This window comes from Monodon monoceros, unplaced genomic scaffold, assembly GCF_005190385.1.
Source record: "Monodon monoceros isolate NGI ecotype Baffin Bay Population unplaced genomic scaffold, NGI_Narwhal_1 Super_Scaffold_7, whole genome shotgun sequence".
Lineage (NCBI taxonomy): Eukaryota > Metazoa > Chordata > Mammalia > Artiodactyla > Monodontidae > Monodon > Monodon monoceros.
In genome coordinates this window covers 14,922,707-14,946,603 of record NW_021703784.1, presented here as the reverse complement: position 1 = coordinate 14,946,603, position 23,897 = coordinate 14,922,707, and the positions used below count along the sequence as shown (strand labels likewise).

The 23,897-nt window shown below is 53.2% G+C and overlaps 1 protein-coding gene across 3 annotated transcripts; it reads right to left on the bottom strand.

Annotated features, from left to right (window-relative positions):
• Window positions 1-277: 277 nt before the first annotated feature.
• Window positions 278-23,885, bottom strand: PCSK7 (proprotein convertase subtilisin/kexin type 7). Of its 3 annotated transcripts, none has more exons than XM_029207175.1 (17): window positions 23,815-23,885; window positions 22,138-22,259; window positions 21,218-21,700; window positions 20,356-20,490; window positions 19,368-19,533; window positions 18,091-18,181; window positions 17,123-17,177; window positions 16,530-16,668; window positions 15,598-15,698; window positions 12,942-13,109; window positions 12,392-12,499; window positions 11,871-11,973; window positions 3,556-3,712; window positions 2,758-2,852; window positions 1,853-1,946; window positions 1,522-1,639; window positions 278-1,254 (listed from the first exon to the last, which is right to left on the bottom strand). In XM_029207175.1, exons 3-17 carry the CDS (start codon window positions 21,686-21,688, stop codon window positions 892-894), a joined length of 2,364 nt encoding a protein of 787 aa, XP_029063008.1. In that variant the 5' UTR covers window positions 21,689-21,700; window positions 22,138-22,259; window positions 23,815-23,885; the 3' UTR covers window positions 278-891. The 3 variants fall into 3 exon arrangements, 1 of the variants encoding a protein (XP_029063008.1); XR_003791358.1 differs by lacking the exon at window positions 278-1,254 and adding an exon at window positions 2,438-2,519 and having other exon boundaries at window positions 23,815-23,863; XR_003791357.1 differs by lacking the exon at window positions 1,853-1,946 and having other exon boundaries at window positions 1,166-1,254; window positions 23,815-23,863.
• Window positions 23,886-23,897: the final 12 nt, after the last annotated feature.

Sequence of the window (23,897 nt, the reverse complement as noted above, 5' to 3'; positions counted from 1 at the left end):
CTCAGAAGAGGGGAGGAGGCCAAGGATGGGAGGAAGAGTCACAGCCTGCCAGGCAGATGGCTGGCCTCCGGCAGGCACGGCCATTTCCCTGAGCACTTTGCAGAGGAAGACGGGTGGTCGCAGGGCTGCAGGGCCAGTGACTGATCCGACACCTGTCCCAGTCCTGCCACAGACTCCCCCAGGATGTGCCCTAGCCCTGCCAGGTGTGTCGTACCGATCCTTCAGGATGAAGGGTGGGCGTGATGGTGAGGGGGTCAGGGGTGTGTTCAAGGTTGGCTTCTGATCAGGGCTAATGGAGGCAGCTGCTTCCAGGGCATGTGTGCCGAGCTGAGGGTTGACTGCCATGCCCATATGCCAAGGTCCAAGGCTTAGGCTGGAAGGTGAGGGGGAGAGAGGAGAAGTCTGCTGTTTCTGGCCCCTGGGTCGTTAAAAGGACAGGCATGTCTGGGGCTCTTCCCAGCCTCCATCCCTAAGCCCTCTTCCCAAGTGACCCCAGTGATGTTTCTGCTGAGATGCTCTTCTGGCCATGTGTGGGTGAGGGTCCCTGTGCCCAACACCACTGGCCTGCCCTGGAGAAACAAGGATGGAGACCTGCCCAGCAGGGGCCCCAATCCCTTGTCCGAGACCTTCTCACCAAAAACTCCCGTTGGGTTGGAGGAAGGTTCCATGGCTGTTGCGAGACTGTAATCTGGCTCCGCTTGTACCTTCTGAAGGCCCTTGCCCTCCCTGAGTGTGGTCTTTAGCCAGAGGGTGCTCTTTAGGCCTCTGGTCCCAGGTGGAAGCATCGGGGCTGCCTTCTCCCCAGAGCTCCCGGGACTGCGGAGCAGCTTTCCAAGCTTCCCCAGTCTTAGGAAGTTAGAGCCTCTCCCATGTTGGCTGTCAGGCCCAAGGTCAGCAAATCTGCGCCTCCTTCCCCTGCAGCAGGTCTGGGGGCAGGTGCTGAGGGCAGTCCAGGGCACTCCTGCTCTGGGACAGGCTCCAGTCCCCTTGATCCAGCAGGTCTGGGGCGTGGAGCCCGGAGGTGGTGGGAGGGCCCTCGCTCTCCATCCCCACTCCACCTGGATCCTGGCTGCTGCAAAGGGGCACTGATTCCAGTTCTGTCCCCTCCTCCTTGGCTGTTCGGCTGCGCTGGGGCCGGTGGCGGGGTCCACTCCTACAGACTGGGTGAGAGGCCACATTCCTCTGGCTCAAGTATACTTCCAGCATGTAGTAAATGGTCCAGAAGACGGCGAAACAGCCTATCAGCACCAGGGTCTGGGGGAAAGTCAAACACCTGTGTAAGAGTGGTTTCCCAGAACAATGGGCTCAGAAACTCTCTCTCTTCCTAGGGGCTGCCTCTCCCACCCCAAACCACTCCCCCTGTTCCCCCCACACAAGGAATGCCCTGGAGAGTTAGCCTGTAGAGTGGGGACCTAGGTCTTCCCAACCCCTCACTCCCCAAGTCACCTTGAGTCTCCCACCAAGGACCACATCCCTCAGGACATTCCTGCCTGCCTGCAGCTTGGGTTTTGGCCCTTGTACCTTGAGGGTGTTAGGGGTGATGGTATAACCATCTTCCTCTGGGATTTTCAGCCCGGGAGGGCAGGGCAGCGTGAAGCCATCATGCAGGTATTTCCCACTCATGGCACTTTCTAGTAACCTGTGGAGAAGAAAGGAGACGAGGATGCCCTACTCAGCTTGGTTCCTCTACCGCCTGCCTCGCCCATCCTCCCACCTCACAGCCAGACAGAGGGAAGCCCCATAGCAAACAGGGGAGGGCCACGCTGTGGGTTCCCAGGGAGGTGGCACTCCTTCAGTGGCCTTTTCCCTGACCCCGTGAGTCCCCCTCCCTCTGACATGTGTCTACGCCTACCTTTGTCTGTCCCTGATGTCTACTGGACTCCACACAGAGCCATATAGGGTCAGCTGCCATTGCCGGAGGATGCCGGCCTGGGACGTCTCATCTCCTAGAGCCGCAAGCAGGGCGGTCCGTGAGCCACGCCCCGCTGTTGGCCACACAGACAGCAGAGGCCCTGCCCACCCCGCCACCCAGAGGGACTCAGACCACATGAGCGGCCACAGTAGTTGTCTAACTCTGTCCCACTGACCCCAGCGTACTGCAGACGTGCCTCTCGGGGTGCCCTTAGGAATGGAAAGGCGGAGGTGAAAGGTGGCACTCCTAAGTGGAGAAGTTTTGCCTCTTTCATACATATTTTGGGGTTTCAGCTGGGATTTTTCTTGGGAAGGAAAAAAAAAAAAAGTCCAGCTAAATTAAAGGAAGGTTTGAAAACCACCAGTCTGGTGATGAACACTTAACTTGGCTGGAAGTTGGGAGGGTTGGGTTCAATTTCCAGTCCTCACTGAGATACTGTGTGACCTCACACAAGTCACTTCAAACCTCTGGGTGGGCCTCAGTTTTTTAAAAAAAAAAAACGGTGAAAATTAGTCCTGCCCTTACCTGCCTACCAGGGCTGGCCGGAGGATGGTTATATGTGAAAGAACTTGAAATGTGGTTTCAACAAGGAATTTTTGTTGCTATCCTGAGGAAAAATGGATCAGTCACTTCTCCAAGGAATATGAGAGGTAGTATAAATGAACAATTCTAGGTATCAATGCCCATTTTTTTGGGTGGGGCATACGTCTTGGCATCTACCCTCTTGGTCCGATGGCAACCCTATGTATTCCACCTGGGACAATTTCTGTGGGGACTCTGAGATCCAGAGGGACCAGATGACAATCACGAAAGGCAGGGCCCTGGTGGGGGGCAGGCAGGCTTACCTACATCCCTGACGACGAGTCTGTAGGTCCCTTTCGCTCTTTCCCCCCAGCACCGCACAGTGGAGAAGGTCCAATCATTGAAGCCATTGGGGTCCCTGGGGCAAGAACAGAGGAGACAGAGGAAGGCATGGAGCAGGGAACTGACCCCTTTGCCCCAAAGCATTTTCTTACTGTAGTAGCAGTTGTTGTCTGAGCTACAGCCATCGGGAGGGTGCCATGAAGGGCCCTCAAGTGCTGGCCCTTGCCCCTGGGATCTCAGGGGCTGAGGGACCTGTGTCAACGTAGTGTAGTGGAAAAAGCAAACGTGGAGAGAACACGGGCTTGGGAGTCCCATAGGTCTAGGCTTACTGCTATTCCCTCAGGCACTTAACTAGCTCTGTGACTTGTTTCCTCATTTGTAAAGGGTTACAAAGTCTACCCTGCATGGTCCTTACTAGGATTAAAGAAACTTGTGACCACCTAGAGGGGTGGGATAGGGAGGGTGGGAGGGAGGGAGACGCAAGAGGGAAGAGATATGGGAACATATGTATATGTATAACTGATTCACTTTGTTATAAAGCAGAAACGAACACACCATTGTAAAGCAATTATACTCTAATAAAGACGTAAAAAAAAAAAAAGGAAAAGAAACTATATTTCAAGTGCGGTGCTGAGCACATTGTAAGCACTTGAACAAAGAAGGTAATAAAGCCAGTGCCACGGTAGCTAAGGACAGTGCCAGTGTCCACTCCTCCCATATCTTTTCCTGGAAAAGGCCTTTGTCGCAGAGAGAGCTCAGGTGAGGGCACGTGTACGTACGAGTCCAAGCTGCGGGGGGTGCCAATAAGAGACATCATGCCACTGGGGCAAAACAGCTTCAGTTCCAAGCTGCCACGTCGTGGATGAGTGATGGAGACTGTCACAGCCACGTGCTCCAGGGTCTTCAGCCCCGACATTTCCAGGTCCATCCTGCTGACTGTGGGAAGTCAGGCTGGGCAGCTGGGAAACCAGCCCCACAAACACTTATGCCCTCACTTCACCCCAACAGACAAAGGAACATACTCATGGAAGACACATACAAACATCTTTGGCAACCCTGACTGAACCTCGTGTACACTAGTAACTGGAATGCAGTTGCTGCTTTCAAGTTTACAATCTAGTTTAGAGTCCAGTTGGGAGGACAACACATACCCAAGACACAATGGAAGAACCAAACGGAGCAATTTCCGACATTCGCTCACCCAAAAAATAATTTACTGAGTACCTCCTACATTTCAGGCACTGTGCTAGCTGCTGGGAATATAGAGAAAAGTTGGATATGGTCTCTGCCTTCTATGTGCAAGTGGAAAATGATATGGAATGCGGTCTACATAACTGATGCTAGAACAGAGATGAGTCAGATGGGTTTAGGTGCGCAGCCGTGAGACACACTTAGAGGGAGGAAGTGAATACGATTGGTGGAGAGTGTTGGTAGAGGGTATTCTAGAAGGGGAAATGGCATGTAGAAAGGCAGAGGTGGACATGAACAAGTTTCATACTGAAGGAAATACAAATTAAGAAAAAAAACTGAAGTGAAAAAATTTCAAGGAAATTGTGCTGAATGAAAAAAAGCCAATATCAAAAGGGTACACAGGGGCTTCCCTGGTGGCGCAGTGGTTGAGAATCCGCCTGCCAATGCAGGGGACACGGGTTCGAGCCCTGGTCTGGAAGGATCCCACATGCCGTGGAGCAACTAGCCCCGTGAGCCACAATTACTGAGCCTGCGCGTCTGGAGCCTGTGCTCCGCAACAAGAGAGGCCGCGATGGTGAGAGGCCCCTGCTTGCCGCAACTGGAGGAAGCCCTCGCACAGAAACAAAGAGCCAACACAGCCATAAATAAATAAATATTTTTAAAAATGTTAAAAAAAAAAGGATACACAGTGTGTGATTTCATTTACGTAATATTCATTTACGTAATATTCATGAATAACATAACTGTAGCGATGGAGAACAGATTAGTGGTTGCCAGGTGCTAGGGATGGTACAGAGGGGATGGGTGTGGCCATAAAGGGGTGGCACTGAGGAGTCTTGGGATGCAATGGTTCTGGATATTGGCTGTGGTGGTGATTACACAAGGCTATACATGTGGTAAAATTACAGACACACACACACACACAGAAATATGAGTCTAACTGGTGAAATCTGAATAAGTGCTCTGCATTAGACCAATATCATTTTCTTGGTTTTGCTACTGTCCTAGAATTAAGACATTTAACATGAGGAGAAGGGTGCACAGGACTTCCCTGAACATTTCTTTGCAACCTCCTGTGAATCTACAATTATTTCAAAATAAAAAGTCAAAAAAACCCAAAACAAACAAACAAAAAAACCCCACCAAACTACTGAAGTGGAAGACTCAATTGGGGAATATTAAGAAATTAGGCTGCAATGAGAAATGATTCTTTCCAAAGCAACTTTTCTTTCATTAATTCATGCCGACAGGCAAAGCAGAGAGCAGCACCCCCATTTCACAGATGAAGAAGCTCAGAGAGAATATGAAAGTATGGGCAGGGGACCTAGCATGGGAAGGGCTTTAAAATTTTTACTTTAAACAAGCAACTGAGAGCTATTAGAGATTCTCGAGCAAGGACAGAATTTTAAAAAAAAAAAAGTGCTAAAGGAAGGTTACTCTCAACAGCTGTGAGTAGGCTGAATCAGAGTAGGAAGAAGAAACAGGTGACAGGAAGCCCAGCTAAACTGCTTGATTCTAAGGGTAAGCCGATGTGAGCGTGGATAACTGATCAAAGAAGAAAGAGCGGGGAATTCCCTGGCTGTTCAGTGGTTAGGACTCTGTGCTGTCACTGCCGGTGAAATAAACCCTTTCTCAACTCTTGTGCCTGCTGGTGCTAATGGCATGGGCTCTGGAGCCACCCAGCCTGGGTTCAAATCCCAGCTCTGCCATTTACTAGCTATGAGAATTAGTTTATCTGTAACGTGTCCCCGTCATAGTTCATGGTTTATCATTTTTTTAAAAAATTTGTTTATTTTTTATTTTTGGCTGCGTTGTGTCTTCGTTGCTGTGTGTGGGCTTTTCTCTAGTTGCGGTGAGCGGGGGCTACTCTTTGCTGCAGTGCGCAGGCTTCTCATTGCGGTGGCTTCTCTGTTGCAGAGCACGGGCTCTAGGTGCACGGGCTCTAGGTGCACGGGTTTCAGTAGTTGTGGCACGCGGGCTTTAGAGCACAGGCTCAGTAGTTGTGGCGCACGGGCTTAGCTGCTCCACGGCATGTGGGATCTTCCTGGACCAGGGATCGAACCCGTGTCCCCTGCATTGGCAGGCGGATTCTTAACCACTGTGCCACCAGGGAAGTCCCCATGGTTTATCATTTTAAGGTACACTCTCTGTCTCTTATTTTCTGCTGTACCTGGGGCCCCAGGCTCTGGAGAATAAAATTCCCAACTCCTGCCCGGATAAGGCTGCTAAGGATGGGAGAAGACACCTGGGAGTCTACCTTTTAACTGATCTCTCGTTTTACTCTCACACCTCATCTCTGTCTTCTGTAGTGCATGGGGCCTCCGAGTCCTGAGCCTTTGGGGATTCTGAGGCATGAAACGAGCCTGTTGCCTAGGTTCACCCTTACAGGTACTTGGTTTGCAACTTTCTTAGCCCTGCCCACTTCTCCACTCGTTTTCCGTCTTCCAGAAATGTGCTGCAATCTCTCCTTTGCTGTGGTCTCGTCTCTCATTCTCTTTGTCCTTGTGCTTATACCACTTTTATTCCTTTATTCTCACTTTGGTGAGGTTTTGGGAGTAAGCAGAGATAAAAGCGCGTGTTCAATTCACCGTCTTTAACCAGGAATCTTCTTCTGTCCCCACGAATTTTTCAACCCACCGCAGTCTAGCTTTTGCCCCCATGAATAGACTGAAACAAAGTACTCTTGGCAGTGGAAGCACGGAGTCCTAACCACTGGACCGCCAGGGAAGTCCCAAAGTATTCTTCTTAAGGTCACCAATGGCCTCCTTGATAAACCAGAGACGCCCTCAGTCCTTGCCCGCTTGCCCACTCCCATCAGAACTACCCTAGATTCCAGTGACACCATCCTCCTGTTTCTTTTCCAACCTCAGGCATCTCTTCTCAGTTTTCTTCTGAGGCCCCTTTCCTCTGTCCACTCCTTTAATGTCAGCCTGTGTCCTAGGTCCTCTTTTATCCTTGTCTACCCCCAACCCTAGTGATCTCCTTCTTTCCCAGACCTTTCTCTTCCATTTTTATGCGGGTGACTCCCAAACCATTACCTCCAGTCTAGACTTTCAAACTTATTTATTCAACTGCTTTCTGAATACAACCTTTAGATGCTGCATAGAAGCCTCAAACACAGCAGAGCCCAAATTCTCTTCCTCAGCTCTTCACACTCCAGAGTCCTTGCCCAAACCTCTTCTTCCTCCTGGGTTCTTAATCTCATGTGATGGCACCACCATCTAATCAATGACTCCAGCTAAAAATTCAGAAATCTTTACATATATAGGTGTATGTATGTAGACGTACATCTATATACGTACACCTTTATATATAAATTTTTACTATAGAAAGTTTCAGACCTATATAAATGGAGAAAACAGATGTTCTCAATACCTCACTTCAATAACTACCAATATATGGCCAATCTCATTTCATCGATGATCCCCACTTCTCCCCTCCCCAGATTCTCTTTTTTTTTTTTTTGCGGTACGCGGGCCTCTCACTGTTGTGGCCTCTCCCGTTGGGGAGCACAGGCTCCGGACGCGCAGGCTCAGCGGCCATGGATCACGGGCCCAGCCGCTCCGCAGCATGTGGGATCTTCCCGGACCAGGGCACGGACCCGTGTCCCCTGCATCGGCAGGCGGACTCTCAACCACTGCGCCACCAGGGAAGCCCCTCCCCAGATTCTTTTGGCAGAATCGCCAGGCATCATATCCTTTCATTAGTGAAGATTTCCCATGTATCTCTAAAAGGTAAAGCCTCGGGAATCTCTCTGACTGCTCTCCTTCTCCCTTACTGCTAACATCAATTGGTGATAATTGACCTCAAAGGCTCCCCACAAACTTCAAGATAAAGGCCAAACTCCTTACCATGGCAGACACAGTTCCATGTGGCCCTACCACCTGAGTTTCCAGTCTTCCTCTGCCAGTCAGGAGCCACGCTCCAGCCACACCACATGACTTGCGCTCCCTGAAGATACCGTCGACTCTGCACGTGTTGCCCCTGCTGCCTGGATGTCCCTTTCCTCGCCTCTTCCCCCGGCTAGCTTACCTGGTGGGACTCGGGGTCAATCTCAGTTGCTTTGAGAACCCTCCTGTGTCTTCCCTGGTGGCAAGAGGCACCTGCGCCATCTCCACTGCAGTGCTTGTAACACTGCGCTCTACCTGCAGGAGGGACTGTCTTCCCTACCAGACTGGGAGCAGCTCTCTGAGGGCAGGAATCGTGTCTTATCTCTGAACCCCTAGAACTTAGTACAGTGCCTGGGATGAGGTAGGTCTCACATACTTGTAGAATGAATGAGTCAATCAATCAAGAGACATTTCAGAGAAATAAATGAAAGACAAAATTCTGAGGGCTGGAGGAAGACCTAGGGAGAGGCAAGGGATACAGTGGGATTGAAAACTCCCGAGTTTCAAGTTTGGGAGCCTAGGGAATGGTGATGGCACAGACAGAAATGAGAGAAACTTGGAAAGCAAGCTGGCTTTCGATAGGTGATAATGAAATCTAAGATGCTGTACATTTTAAACGTAAAGTACTGATGGGATATCCAACAGTACACAGCGATTTAGGAATAGAAAGATGGAGGAAAATATTCCTGGCATAGTTGAAGGAGAGTGTTAACATGGAAGATAAGGGCCTAACAGAGAGTAAATGACACGTTATAGAGCACGACAGAACAGAATGGAATCCAAAAAGAGCCCTGCGAGTGCTTGTCTGTGTTAGCATGTAACGTGTACGCAGTGGCACGTTACATGCATTTCCTTATTGGGGTGTACAGCGACTTGGGTGGCCAGCCATGTGGCAACACGAGAACTGTTTTATTAGAATTAAATGAGTTAATCCTTAAGCCAGTGCTTCGCACCTAAACACTCAAATCTTAGTTGATGATGATCATATTATTTTGCCTTTGGCAAGCTGGGGTCTTTTTCAACCGCCCTCCCCCCACCCCACCCCACCCCGAAGATCCCAGGGATTTATTTGCCCATAATCTTGCAGAAGCCAGAAAAATCTCTACCCCTCTCACTGGTTAGGGATCAGAATAAGAGATGTTGATCTAGGAATCATTTGTGGAGAGGTGGCAGCGGAAGCCATAAACACAGCTGTGCCGTCGAGGGAGAAAACGTAGAGGGAGGGTCAAGAACATGGAATGAGTCGTAGAAGGCACTCTTGGTTTGGGAGTAGTGAGGAGAGCGAACAGAAAAACCAAGTTCCTTGGGCAGAGAAGCCAGAAGAGGGCCATGGAGCAAAGGAGGTCACTGCAGCCGCAGGAAGAGGGAGGCTGCCACACAGGTCTCGTTAGTCCAGTCAGAGAACAAGAGGGCTGAGAAGGATGGGCTGTGAGCTGGCCCCTGGTCTGAGCAGGAGAGGGGCACTGTGAGTGATGGAGTAAGTCTTCAGCGGTGGAGAGGGTGTGATAAAGGCGAGCAATTGCTTTGGCTAATTCATTTGAAAAGGTTATTGGTTGGAGGTGGGCAGAGACTTAAAGGTGTTTCCTAACAGATGCTCGGAGGGTGTTTGAAGGCAGGAGGAGGAATCAGTGGGGAGAGAAAGACTGGGCAGGAGAGGAAGATTCAGAGCCAGGAAGGAACAGGACTCAAGCATGGCCAGAGGGGGAACCAGCACTGGCTGCAAACAAGGGTAAAAGGGTAATTGCAAGTGGTGTTTGGGAATCTTCTGTAAATACACACAGGCTCCCTTGTGTTTTGGATACTCCTCCCAAACCCCGCCCTCCCTCCCACCCTCTGGTAGAGATTTCAGACCCAGAGTCAGAGCTAAAGGAACCGAGGGGCGCCAATCCCCTTCCCCCTACATCCTCCTCCTGTCTTGCTCTAGAGCTGCCCTGCCCAAGAAGGTGGCCACCAGCCACATGTGGCTATTTAAATTCAATTACAATAACACACAAACTTAGTTCCTCAGCCACACGAGCCACATTTAAAATCTTCAATAACCTCACATGAATTGCACAGCACAGAGAACATTTTCATCATTGTAGAAAGTTCTCTTGGACACCACTGCTCCAGTCTTAGTGGTATTGCACCCCTTTTCCATCTCAGGGATGTTCAGTTCCTTCTACCTTACAAAAAAGTTCACCTTCCAGCCGTTGGACACTGACTCGCCCAGGTCTTGGTGGGAAAGACTGTTCCTTGGCTATAGGAAAGATGTTCAGTTCCTTCTACCTTACAAAAAAGTTCACCTTCCAGCCGTTGGACACTGACTCGCCCAGGTCTTGGTGGGAAAGACTGTTCCTTGGCTATAGGGAAAGAGGTTTACTAACTGTCCGGGACTATGCTCAGCTCTATGTGAACTGGACTTTCTGCAGCCTCCAAGCACGCCCACAAGCGTGGACCTTCAGTTCTGTCTGCTCAGGGGTGAATGGGGTCACGACAGAGGGGAAGACACCTTTGCTGACCTTGAAGATCAGCAGTCCACTTGCTGCCCTCCAAACCAACGAAGGGCTCCATTAGCAAAACTCGCTGAGTCTTCACCTCCCTTCTCTCCATCCTTCTCTCCCCACTATCCCACCTCCCGCTCTCCTCTGCCCAGGACAACCTGTCCTTCTTTCTCTTGCTTCCTAGTGACAAACGAGCAGGTGCCAGATGCCTCTATACAGAGGGAAGTTTGTTAGACATGCCGGGGAACATCCCTGGTTAGTGGGAAGCAGAAGATGACGAAGCTGGGAAGGACTCTAAGTCGACCCCCTCATTTGATGGATGCGATTGCGGGTTAGCAGCCCTGGATGGGAGGTACAAGTTAAAAGACATACTGTCCCCAAGACATGCAAGTGCGAAGCCCCGAGATTCCTACTGAACTGCATTCCTGGGAACCTTCCTGCACTTCTCTGCCTTGGCTGATGCTTTATGCCCTTTCCAAGACAGCATTCCTTTTACGGAAAATGCAATGAACTGGGCCCATGGATTTCCTTCCACGTAGAGGGGAAACTGGGCAAGTGCTGGACATGGTTAGGGAGAGAGACAACGGGACTATTCCCAGTGAAACCTCCACCCCAGGGATGCCCTCCCCTCCATGCTCCCATCTTTGGCCATTCCTCCTTTTGCCACTGTTGTGGTTTGAACACTTCCTAGGAGGATGGGAAATGCGAAAACAGTTCCATTTGTGTACAAAGCATGACATGCTTCAATCTTCATAAAAATTAGTGAATAACTCTGCCTGTCAAAAATCCTTGAGGAAAAAAATCCCCAAGGAACTGGAGGCAGGGAAAACTCCCCAGTGGGAAGTCCGGGAAATCTGCAGACAGAAGATCCTCTTGTTCAAGTGTCCCAATCCAGCTGCCCTCTTCTCTGGGAAGGGGCTCAACCTCTGTGCTCAACGTAAGACGACATCTCTGACTGACAACACACGGCCCTCACCCCTTCAGATAGTCCTAGCGGCCCCAGGTGTGATGGACGCGTGGGCAGAGGGAGGGCCACCACAGTCTAGGGAGCCCTCCGGGGACTCCTCTGTCCTCCCCCTACAGGCCCCAGCTGACTCTCTCTGTATTAGACAAGCCTGAGAATCAAAGGAAGACATTCTCAACTCCCTCATTCCATCCAAAGGCCACCGGGTTGCAGAGAATCGTCTGGCAAGTTCCTAGCATGGAAGTCAAAGGAAAGTCTTTCAACTCGTGCCTTGTCTCCCAGGTCCCAGTCCCAGCCCTCCCACCAGCCTTCCTAATCGCTTGCTCGGCAGTCCTTTCCACCACCAGTAACTCAGGAGAAAGGTCTCGTTTAAGCAGCCGGGGGGCCAGCCAACTCAGAAGCAGCAACATGTCCTAAAATGGTCAAAGAAAACTCCACAGGTTTGGCTGGAGCTCAGCTCCTACAGGAAGGGGGTAGGATCCGGCAGGGAGGATGAGTTTAGCTTCTCCATCACCCCGCCCCAAACCTCAAGCCCACGATTAACCCCCTTTCTGCTGACTGCTTACCATTCCACAGGACCTCCAGGGGGCGGGCGGACAGTGGGATAGCCTTGTTCTCTTTCAACACGGGGCTGACGTAGGAAGCTAAGTAAGGGACAGACGTCCAGATCTATGAAAGGAAGGGGGAACGGCGAATGAACAAACAAGATAGACCCCACACACCCACTCTCATCTACTTGGCCCCTAGGGCACTGCTCTTTTTATTTCCCCCTTCCTCACCACCTTCCTTCGCTCCCAAGGCTCCTGCGGACCACCTGGACTGCTCCCTATGGCACCAAAGCAAGGAAATGCTGTGTCCAGGACAGCAGATGAGGGGCAGAGCACCCTGAGGGCTCCAAACGATACTCAGGTCCCATTTACTCTCCACCGATAGTTTAGAAACTTTAATTATAGTGTTGAGCCTGCTTCTTCACTTGTAAAATGGGTCTCAGATGAACGAGCATTTATTAAACACCTACGATGTGCCAGGCAGTGTCTTAGGCATTCTCCCCACCTCCTTCGTCATTCCACGCAGGACACCTATTCACCTTGGCTGCGTTCACAAGTCTCCAAGCATTGAGCAGGCCGAATCCGTGCTGGTGGCTGTGGCTAAAGCCGGCCTCGTTGGTGATCCAATCCGCGCGGCGATCCTCATACTGAGAGGACAGGGGTCCCGGTTAGTCTCTCGGATTTTAAGTTTCCCTGCTCGCCCTGCTAGCTGATCCAGTCCAGACTCTCCCACCAAGGCTGCTAGGAATGGATTTCCCAAGGAAAGCTGAGACAAAAGGGCAAAGGCCTGTGATGTCACCAGCCCAATGGCCTGTTTCTAGAGAGGGAGCCAGGAGCCACAGGCCCCTGAGTCAGGAGCCCAGCCGGAGCTCTCCTTTGCAGGTAAAAGGGCAGCAGCAGAACAGGTGCGAGTGAATTTAGGTCTGTGGTCTTGATGGGGTCCCCACACTTGTTCCGTGCACATGCAACTCTGGACGGGATTTGGCACCTAACGTCTGGGACACCTAGAATCTGAAACCTCCAAGTCCTTGGGACCGAAAGTCTGACGTGGGCTGGGCCAGGCCATTTGTCCACCTGCGAGGATCTCACCTGGGTGGCTGTGAAGACGATGATGTGCTGGACGTCACGCCACGTGAGGCAGGGCCGCACCTGCAGCATCAGGGCTATCATGCCGGCTGCCAGAGGGGCCGCGGCTGAGGTCCCCGTGTGGCCCTCGGTGCAGCCTGTGCCCTTCTGAAGGTCCCAGTCTGTGGTCACCTGGGAAGCGGAATGGAGAGGACGAGGACTGGGTTAGGGACTGTTCCCAGGTGCTGTGGAGGGAGGGGTGCGGGGCTGGGCCTCAGCCCGAGCCTCCGGGGGCCCTTCCATTGCGAGAGCTGAATGTCTAGCAGGTCGGGATGAAGGAGATTCTTCCTCCTTCTTCGCCTAACAAGAGAATCTCTGGAGAGTTGAGAAGAATTAAAAAGTTACTCTGGGGGTCTGGTTACTGTGGGGGAGGGGGCGGTAAGGAGCTGGAGAGAGGGGAGAGGCCTCACATGCAGAGGATGGTTTCCTGATTGCGGCTCCTCTGGTGACCCCTTCCCAAATCCTCCACCCAACCCCAGCCCCGCCCCTCCAGCCCCCGCAGCCTTTGGAGACAGAGGAAGTGGCCGGGAGCTCCTGGGCCCCAGCTGGAGCGGGGACAACAGTGACGGCACCAGTCGAGGAAATCCAACTTGGCAGCTCAGCGACAGGGCCTGGAGTGACATCCGTGCGAACAAAGGGAGTGTGTTCCCAGGGAGAGGAAGCTGTCCCCTCGTCCACCCGTGGGCTCAGCATGGGTGTAGCATCTACACCCCCTGTCCACCCTGGCCCGGGGCGAGCCACAGGCCTCCCTGCCTCCCTGCTCTGGGCCTGGTGCCTCGGGTGGTTTCCACGAGTCCCCCCTTTTCCACCTGTGGTCCTGAGGTGGGAGGTGAGAGCAGGGGTCAGGGAGACACAGCATCTGTCTGGCATCCAGTTCTTTTCATGCTCTAATCCACCCTGGAGCCACAGAGGGTTTAGCCGAGGGGGGCCCTGCCTAAACCTGCTCCAGGCCATGGCCCTCCGGATCTGGCACGCGGTGCCCACGCTAAGACCAGAAAATCTTCTTCCAAGCTTCTCTCCTGGGTCAGATACCAAGGTGCTAACTTCTCCCAAGAGACGCCATTTTCACTCAGACATCGTGCGCATGCTCACTGCTCGCCTTCCAGCTGTTGCAGAGGCTGCCAAGAGACGCCATTTTCACTCAGACATCGTGCGCAGGGGAGAGGAGGCAAAAACTCTCCAAGTGGAAGTCTCAGTGAGGGTGGAGAGCCTGGTCTGTGCCAGGGAGCAGGTTGATTTTTTTCCTGCTACGGAAACAGCCTCACAGTGACAGTCTAGTGTGTAGCTGTGAGGCCTGTGAACTTGCCTGTGGCAGGAGCCCCAGGCAGCCACTGGAAAGGGCCGGGAAGGGCTCCGGGCAGCCTGTACCTCCGTGCCTGCCCTCAGGAAGACAGCCCCACCGAGCTGGTCATTGAACAGAAACTGACAACTGGTTTCCAAGGCAAGAGCGTCCCAGAGATGGGAGCCTGGCTAAACAAACTCTCTTTTCATTTCCGGACAATTTATAGCTCAGATGGAACGTGGTAGGGGTGGGGGTGAGATGCGGAGCTGCGTCAGGAGGAGAAAGGCAGGCAGGGCACAGTAAGAGGAGCCATTATGCTCGGCAGCCTTCGCGGTCCCTCGCTGGGGCCGGGTCGAGCGGGTTCCCGAGAGTTCTGCCAGGATGTTCCTGCTCGTCCTCCCAACCCAGCCTGGCCTGGGGTGGGCGTGGGCGGTGCCCTCTGCACCCAGACCCCCTCCTGCCCACTTACTTTAGTCGGCTCCCTTTTTTCTTCTCTCGGGGTGGGGAAAGGGGCTGGGGTCCCCGGGCCCTGAGCCTTAAAACACTGTGCTGACCAGAAGTCATTTAGTGGCAAAACAGAATTTCAGTCTCTGGGAAAGTGAATCTGACCCAGAGGAAGCAGCCTAATTCCCAATGGCCCTGGAGAGCGCTCCCAACCCAGAGCCACTGGAGAAATGTGACACCACCTGGCTGCAGCCCAGCTCTGCCCGAGAGCCCCTTGTCCCTGTATCACTCTGTTTGGGGCACTGGGGACAGGCAGGGAGCTCTAGGATGACGGGATGAAGCTCAGCCAGCTGGGTGTAGGCACGGGACCCTGAATTCTTTCACAGGTTCCCACAGCTTGAGAAACTCCACTCCATTGCTCCGACCTCTTGTTTGCTGTGGCTCCAGTTCCAGCTCCAAGGAAAGAGCTGTCTCTTGGGCTGACTGAGACATTCCTGACTCCTTTTCCCGCCCGTTCCGTGCCGACAACCACTAGCTTTACTCCCAAGGATGAACAGGAACAGAGCTCACAGTATTTACATAAGGGCTGCACAGCAGCGGAATGATGAGCCTTTTTTTTATAAAGGCCACAGAAATTTAGCCAAAGACCATGTTCTACCAAAGGAAGACATTTCAATCAATGTGATACTTAATCAATGTGATAGAGTGATTCCTACGATAACATGCATATTTGTAAGTTAAAATTTTAAAGATAAAACCCCTTTACACAGATATATTTAGAGTCCTCAGCTCCATTCTTCCAACAGGGGCAGACCCTTAGGGACACAGACCTGCTAGGGAAGAGGAACCCGAGGGCCCGGGCAGGGAGTGGAGGGCCCGGCGCGGGGCACTTACGATGCTCCGGAGCATCTTGTCCCCACCGCTGAAGGTGACCGCCAGCATGGAGGCACACTCCTCGGCATAGAAAGGCATCCGCCCCTCCTCGTCCACAGCACCTGGGGACAGAGTAGGGGAAATGGGGGCAGAGACAAGGGCCTGAGAACATCAGAGTCATCTCTGAGTTATCACCTGGGTTTAAAAATTAAACTTTAAAAATTTAAAGTTAAACCTGAGTTTAAAAAATGAGCTCAGTGGTCCAAGTCCTTCAAGTACCCACACTCCTCACCAGGACAGGCAGCCTCAAATGGCAGAGGGTATTCTGCGCCCTAAGACCATTCTTTCAACAGGCTGCAGGGTGAATCTGGGGGGCGTTCCACCTCAATACCTACTCATCCATTCGCACATGCATTTTCCTCAACATTTATCAATTACCTACCGTAAGTCGCACACTGTGTGAGGCATGGGGGCCATGGGAGAAGGGCACAGACCTGATCTCAAGGAGCCCATAGTCAGGGAGGAGGTCGGGTAAGTAAATGAAAACAACCGGGATGGTAAATGCTATGGGAGGGAGCACAGGTGAAGGGCATTTGGGGGTCAGGGAAGGCTTCAAGCAGGAGCGAAGGGACCCACGGAAGAGAGGCCAAAGCAGAGGGCTAAGCAGCTGTGGGGATGGAGGCGGGGGGGGGGGGCTTGGTATCCCAGATGATGGGCGGAAAGTGCTCCGGGGTATGACTTCTAAGGAAGTCCTGACATCCTCCGAGAGCAGGGCTAGTCCCTCCTAACCATCAGAGCCTGAAGAGAAGAGAAGATCATGCATACACTTTTAGACAGACCCATGGAAGCTGGGGGCACACCCACATACACGGTCCCGTCACGACTGAGTGTCTCTCTCTCTCACACACACAGGCGTGAGCACACATGCACACCCGGGGCCACCAGGCCACTACCTATGGTGACTGTATAGATGGAGTTGGCGTAGCCATCGTAGTTGCAGTTGTCGTTGTGCTGGCCCCCATTGCCACTGGCTACCACGAAGATGCTCCCAAAGCCCTGGCGGCCAGCGATCACCCCATGTTGCAGGGCAGCCTGAGGGGCAAAACGTCCAGGTCAGTTGAGGAGGTCATAGGAAGACCCCAACCTCCATGCCGCTCACTCTTTCCTCCCCTTCTAGAAGGAAAAGAAAAAAAGCCAAGAGCACTGGACATGGGAGAAACAGATTTAAAGATGGACTCAAGGGGAAGAGGCTGTTAGTGGAACAGCTGTATGGTGCACGGGCTCTGCTCATCAGAGAGGGTAGGGCCAGAAATGGGGAGCCAAGCACACAACCAGAGCGAAACAATCTCAAAGCACTACTCCATTTCTCTCTAAGAACATCCTCCACACTCCCCCAACCCCAGGTCAGGAGCGCTCTTCCCCAAGGAGGTGCCCGGGCTACATGGTAGGTCTGGCCCTGCAAATGGGGATGGGGCGGGAGCAGTTCCAGGAACGGAATGAAGAGGGGGTCCTAGGTCTCCAAAGTCTCCACGCGGTCCCCAATTACCTTCCCAAGCTGATGGGGACCGTCCACCGTCTTTCCATCGTCATCTGGTCCCCAGCTGTTGAGAGACACCCAGTGGGAAGAGCCAGAGCCAGGCTGTGGCTGCCCACCCAGGCCCCCCAGGCTCAGCCGGCCGTCCCTCCGCCTGGGCCCTTCCTCTCCTCCCAAGGGCTCCAGCTCCGGACTCCCACGATGAAAGGACATAGGGGTCAAAGGTCCAGCCCTCACTCCAAAGTGGAAAACAGAAGTACGTGCTAAAGTTCTTCTTGTCCTTGGAAACTTTCCCAGTTTAGGACTACTTTAACCTGACCCTAAAAACCCTTTCTCAGGTCCCCGGGGAGTACAGAGTGGTAGAGATGGATGGGACCTAGGGATCTAACGCTAGGCTTGATGGCAGAGCACCGGCGAAGGGAGTATCTGTGAAAGCTCTCGGGTCTGAGGAGTTCTCCATTCTTTCTCTGAAAGGAAATGTCCATGTGGATAATGCCATGCATTTACAGGAGACACTGCTTGAGGAAGAGCAGGTGCCATCAGTGCTGGGGGGCAGCCCAGCCTCAGCCCCTCCTTATCAAACACCCCCTCCCCTCCATAACCGTAACCTGGAGCTGCAGGTGTGTTTCTGGGGGGGTGGTGTGATGGGGTCTGGTGCTGGGTGTCCAGCTCTGCTGTGGTTAGAAAGGAATGCCCAATTTCTTCCAGAGCCTTCTGAGTTTGATAAACAGATAAACACGAGGCAGGATGGAGCACTCCTCGTGTGGCAACCTGATTACTGGGGTGACAAGGGGCTTAAGACTGAGAACCCAGACGCTGGGGGTCTGGAGAAACAAGGGCAGTGGACTTACAGGCTGAACCCAGTGGGGAGAGCCCTGCTGGGACCTGCCCGAGTCAGCCCATCCTGCTGTTCTTTGGTTGGAGGATTCGCCCAGTGCCCGAGCCTCTGGCCCCTCCCCTTGTTCCTGGCTCTGCCTCACCTGCAACTGTAGATGTCATTGATCTGATAGTGCTTGTTGAACGCCACAGCCTCCATGCTGTCTGTCAGGGGTCCATCCAGTACCCGGATACCTAGGCGGTGAAGGCCATACCGGCTCCTCAATAATGCTGGTCCCCTAGGCGGGGAGCTGGGTGCTGGGGGGCCCCCCTGTGGAGACTTACTTTTCCTCTAAGTACTCTTGGGTCTTTTGAATTTTTATACCATGTGCATGTACCTGTCCGGAAATATTTTTTAACATAATGCTAAATCTTAGACTTTAAGGATCCTGGGGTCCGGTGGGAAGATGCAGAGCCTAGAACGTAGGGAATCCAAGGTCCCCTTCTTACGTGCATCCTTAATCATGTAAAACACTGCAGTGGTGCTTGACACACAGAGGGTATTCAATAGATGGTACTCATCAGAATTACTCCTCTCATGGATGCCTAATCTCACCCAATAAAATGCGGTGGGTCACATCCTGGTGACCACATAGGGCGGAATGGAGCTTTCAGAAGGGACTTGGGCCCTGAAGGTTTCTGGCTCCCTCTGTAGCCCCATTCGCAGAGAGGGCTGCTGACCTCTGCTGGAGTGTAAGAGGAATACAGCCAATCTATTCCAACCTCGGAAATGCAGGTCCCAAGCATTTATGAGGAATCACGCAGACAGCGTGTCTCCATTCATCCCCTTCACCTTCTGCCTCGATGGACAAAGACCGAGAGGCAGAGGAGCCGCAGTACCACCCCAGCGGGGGCCAGGGCTGTTCCGCTCTCCTGAAAGGATGGAGAGCAGACGGTGACCATCAGAAGAGCTGGGAACGGGAGAGCTGGGAGAAGGGAGAGGGGCCTCCACAGACACACGGGGGTCACGGAGGAAGGGCAGACCAGGAGGCACTTGGTAAACCATTAAAATACAAATACAGCATGGATGAGTATAAGGAGTTATCATCACAATGAGCTGAGCATTGACAGGGCGTAACCATGATCAGAAAAAGGGAAGAGTTGTCTGAGTAGGTGGGGCCTGGGCCTCCATCTCCCATCCAGAGCATTTCATACTTTCAGCTGTTTTATACAGTGGGGTTCACTGCTAAAAACATGTTGGAAACAGTGCACTGAAAAAAATCAATGAACCGATACGTCCTGCAGATACCTACCTATAAGCTTAACCTTTGCTTTCTGCTGTGTGTTGAGAGTGAAATAAAGTCGGGTTGGAATTCATGGGGGAGGGACAGAGGATGGACAGCTGTACAGGAGGAATGTACCGAGGCTGGACTGGAGATACCTGCTATGCGGCTCCCATACGCCACTCCCACGGCACAGAAGCTGTTGTTGGACACGGCAGCGATCTCTCCTGCACACCTCGTGCCATGGTGGTTGCCATTCTCCACATCCGGGTGGGGCATGGGGTCAGGGTCGTTAGAGTTGAGGTCATAGCTGCCCTCGGGGCTCTGAAACAAGGTGGGGGAACGGGCGGGGCATGTGGTCACTCGCTGGTTACAAGGGGTCAGGTCTTGGAGCTCAGGGAGAGAGGGGAACTGGGATTTGGGGGCTCTAAGCCAGCACTGTGGGTCCATCTCTGCAAACCACATGGGCTGTGAGATATGAGGACAGGACACCATGAGGCAAAACTGAGAAGTGCTGCAGCTCTTGGAAAATTTCTCTCTTGGCCACTATAGATGTGCCTAGGAGCCGCTTCCATGGTGTGGGAAGCCTGGGATAAAAGAAGTTTGGGGCTACCTAAAAGTCAGGCTTTAAGGAACTTGTGCAGAGAGGGAATCTGCCCACAGGGGCCACTCCTTACTCCCCAGGGCAGGGAGTGGCAGCAGGAACCAGGAAGTGTCTCCCTTGCTGAGTTGGAGCCACGTCCAGTGTCTTAGCTACCAGGCTGGAAGGCTGGCTGCGGAAAAGGAGTAGATGAAGAACACCATCCCACCTTCCAGGCCCTTTTTTTTTTTTTTTTTTTTTTGCGGTACGCAGGCCTCTCACTGTTGTGGCCTCTCCTGTTGCAGAGCACAGGCTCCAGACGCGCAGGCTCAGCGGGCACGGCTCACGGGCCCAGTCGCTCCGCGGCATGTGGGATCTTCCCAGACCGGGGCACGAACCCGTGTCCCCTGCATCGGCAGGCGGACTCTCAACCACTGCGCCACCAGGGAAGCCCTCCAGGCCCTTTTATTTGGCCCAATGACCTCTAAGAAAGGGGACAGGCCTGAGGGAACATCAAGAATCAGGTAAGGCCCGGCGGTGGCTCGGGTCGTTCCAGTGCCACTCACATAGTTGGGTGCGATGTCCTGGATGGTGTGCTCCACACCGTCGTCCACGACCACCACAGTCACCCCTTGCCCCGTTACATTGCGCTCCCATACACCTGTTACGTTGATGTCCCTGCCGGGGCTCCGCCGGTTATTCTGCAGGAGAGACAGGGTCAGGAACTATTCTCTGAGCCCTGGGAATCCAGTGACACGCAGTATAGCCCATAGAGAGACAAGTTACAGCGAGCAGCCCCTGTGCACTCTTGGCCACCGTCAAGGAGCCAGAGAGAGGTTGTAGACCAATAAGGGTAGGTGGGGACAGAGCTAAGGAGGGACACGTGAGAGCTTTGCCACATCCTAGGTCTCCGGGAAAGCCTGGCATCACTCACAGGCAATAAGGGTGAGAAGGTGGCTAGGGTCAAGGGTTGGATAATATAATTCGTAGGCCATATGATATACATTATATTAACACCGTATAATATAATGTTACTAGTTAACTCTTGTAAAGTGTTTCCCATGTGGGCCCAAGTACATTAGTTCACTTAACCATAACCATAACCATTACAATCTCCATATGACAGAAAGGAAAACTGAGGCACAGAGAGGCTAAACAGTGCACCCAAAGGTACACGCTAGTCAGTGGCAGGCGGCCCAGGCAGCGTGGTCCCAGGACCCACGCCCAGCCATTGCAGTCCGCCGGCTCTCTGGATATGAGCACAGGGAAGGTGGAGCCCGAGGATGAAGCCCACTGTGGAAGCCCACAGAAATGTCTCCTCAGGCAAAGGATGGGGGCACTGAAGAGTGACACAGACAAGAGGCCACTAAAGCACCGGGTACCCCCCGCCCAGCCATCTGAAGCCAGAAGCTGCAGGGCTGGACTCACCAGGTGCCACTGCTGCGGGTACTTGGGGTCATTGAAGTGGACGCTGCGCTTGGTCCGCTTGAGCAGCCTCTGCTCTGAGTGCCAGCTCACGGCTTCGTGCCTGGCCAACACGGCCTCCACCTGCTGCCGGACGGCCTCCACCTGCGGGGCCTGCCGATGCCCTGCCGGCTGGACCAAGAGGTAGTGCCCCTGGAGCTCCCCGATGCGTCCTGCATTCACCAGCCCTGCCGCCTGGGCCAGGGCATCTGCCCGCTGCTCCAGCGACTGTTCTTCCCTTTCGCCTTCTGGGCTGTCCACACGCACCGCCCAGCTCAGCCCCTCCAGACCCTGGGCCCCAGGCCCACCTGCCCCCACCAGGCCCATCACCCAGGGAAGCAGTAGGAAGAGCCCGGCTAGCTCCAGGCAGAGGCAAGTGGGCCTGGGGCCCAGGGGGGCATCTGAGTGTGGCACTTTCTGCCTCCCCTTGGGCATCAGAGCAGTAGGCTGCAGACAAAGAGAAAGGACATCAGAGGTAAGAGCGCAATAACACGGCACACCTGGAAATCCCTAAGCCGTGCCTTTTAAATCATTAAACATGTGATCCTCTCCTGTTATTCACAGTTATCTCTGACCAACAGGGATAAGCCCCCAGGGGCAGTGTGGGCCAGCACGAACCCGGTGGGTCCCTCAGTGGCATGATTATCACTAGATAATCAAGCAGGATGTCCAGCTGCTAACAGGCACCGTGCTGCTCTTTCCCACTGTTGCCATGAAAAGGGCTCAAAAGTCACAGGACTCCTGCAAATTCCTGGCAGAGTCATGACCGTTCTTTAGAAGAGACCCTCCTCCCTTCTTCAGAGGCGACAGAAATCTTTCCCCAGCTGACGTCTTGGTCCCCTTGTCCTGAGGGCTAACTCCCCGCAGTGGGGCCCCATTCCCACCTGGACCCTGAGTGAGGCTGAGCTCCTGGTCTGGCTAACCACCTCACGCTCATTTTGTGCAAACGGAGAAAAGGCATCCCTTTCGCTGTGAGCAGTGGTGACTCCAGGCACAGACTGCAGACCTGTAGGCCCCAAGAAAACAAGAAATGGTGTCCTCCCAAACCCAGTGGAGCAAGCAGAGGCTGGCCACGAACTCTAGGATCCGTGATCAAAGAAACTGCAAGTGACTAAGTATCAGTTCCAGGAATCCCAAATAGGTCACAGACTAGAACCGAACTGGTCCAGTAAGGCCAGATCAGTGCATAACCCAGAAACCGTACTTCTCAACCTAAACGTCAGGCCATCGTCTTTTCTTTTTTTCCTAGATGCCTAGAAGAGGGCTTGAACTCTTAGCAAAAACCCCTCTTGAAAAAGTAGGTGGTACTGCTCCCTAGAAGTCCAGGGGGTAGCTAACTTCCTGATTTCTGCTCCTGTGGATGCCAGGGGAAGTAAGAGTAGGCGGGAGGCGGGTGAAATGGGGAAAACCCGAGCATGCAAACAAAACTGAACAGGCGTTAAGAGGCAAGTGGACACTCTGGGGAGAACGGGTGATTGGAAAGCAGCACTAAAGGGCTACCCTTAGTCACTAGCTCAGCAAGTCGGCTGAGAAGTGAGGGCTCAAGCTCTAAACCTGGGACTGCTACCCATGGTTTGACAGAAGAGCCAAATGAGAACTGGTGGGCAACTGTGGGGACAGAGACAGGTGAATGCGTGACAGAACATGTGTGTCCCTATTGGTGGCTGGGCTTCAGAAGCATCTGCTCTCTACGGGGGTGGGGTGTAGGGGGGGTCACCTTGAGGTAGGGCTTAGTACCCACACAAATATGCAAATGGATTAGTCTCAAAACATTACATAACATGGGTATTTTACCGAAGTCTCTTTGGAAAGGGAGAAGGGGACTTCCGCCACCTAACATTTCCCTCCCCAAATCTACATATCTCCTCTCTTTTCCTCTGAGGTTCCCGGGCAAATTCCTCCCTGCGCTCCAGCAGCGTCGACTGTCCCAAGATATTCAGGTGTCCTTCCCAGTGTGCACACAAAAATCTTGTTAGATAGCCTGATAGTGACCCAACTAGGCAGGCTCCTTCAATCTCAGTAGAGCCCATAGATTCCCGGAAGAGAGAAGAAACCTGACCGCTACATCCTCCAGTCCCTCTGGCAGAGCAGTACCTTAACCCCACTCCAGCCCTCACCCTAGGCTTCTGGGTAAGGAAACTTAAATACCCTCTGAAAGTAGATCTCAAACTTCACCCAACTGCTAGGCGTGTCTTTACAGCTCTGAGGTGCCAAGAGAGAAGAGGAATGATACGGGCAGCCCAGAGTCCAAGATTCTGCTCCCAAGAGACTGTCCTCCTCGCAACCTCTACACCTGTTCCTAGAAACCAGGCTGCGTACCGGGGTCAGTTTCATTGATTTCCCCCTCCCTGGCCTCGACTGCCCCGTTCAATGTGCCCGTCTCCTCGGAGGACCCACACTATCCTGGATCCAAGACTCCGTGGCCCCGTCTCCCTGGGCTCCCCCACGCCGGGACTGAAGGCGCCCTCTGTACGGCTCCCTCGTCCTCAGACACCGGCTGCCCCCCAGTTCTAGGCCACCCGGACTTCCAATGCCCCGCCCCCACCGAGTTCTCAACTCACCCGCCTGGCCGCAGCTGCTGCCGCCGCCTCCTTGCGGAAACTCACGGCTTCCCGGGAGCCCGAGAAGCCAGTGACAGTCGCAT

What these genes read in the sequence shown, in the direction of transcription:
- PCSK7 (XM_029207175.1), bottom strand. Translation starts at nt 21,688, where the DNA reads ATGCCCAAGGGGAGGCAGAAAGTGCCACACTCAGATGCCCCCCTGGGC. An exon ending in ACCCGCAGCAGTGGCACCTG is followed by an intron (nt 20,491 to 21,217) that starts GTGAGTCCAGCC and finishes TCTCTCCTGCAG; the next exon opens with AATAACCGGCGGAGCCCCGG. An exon ending in GTATGGGAGCCGCATAGCAG is followed by an intron (nt 18,182 to 19,367) that starts GTATCTCCAGTC and finishes TTCACCGCCTAG; the next exon opens with GTATCCGGGTACTGGATGGA.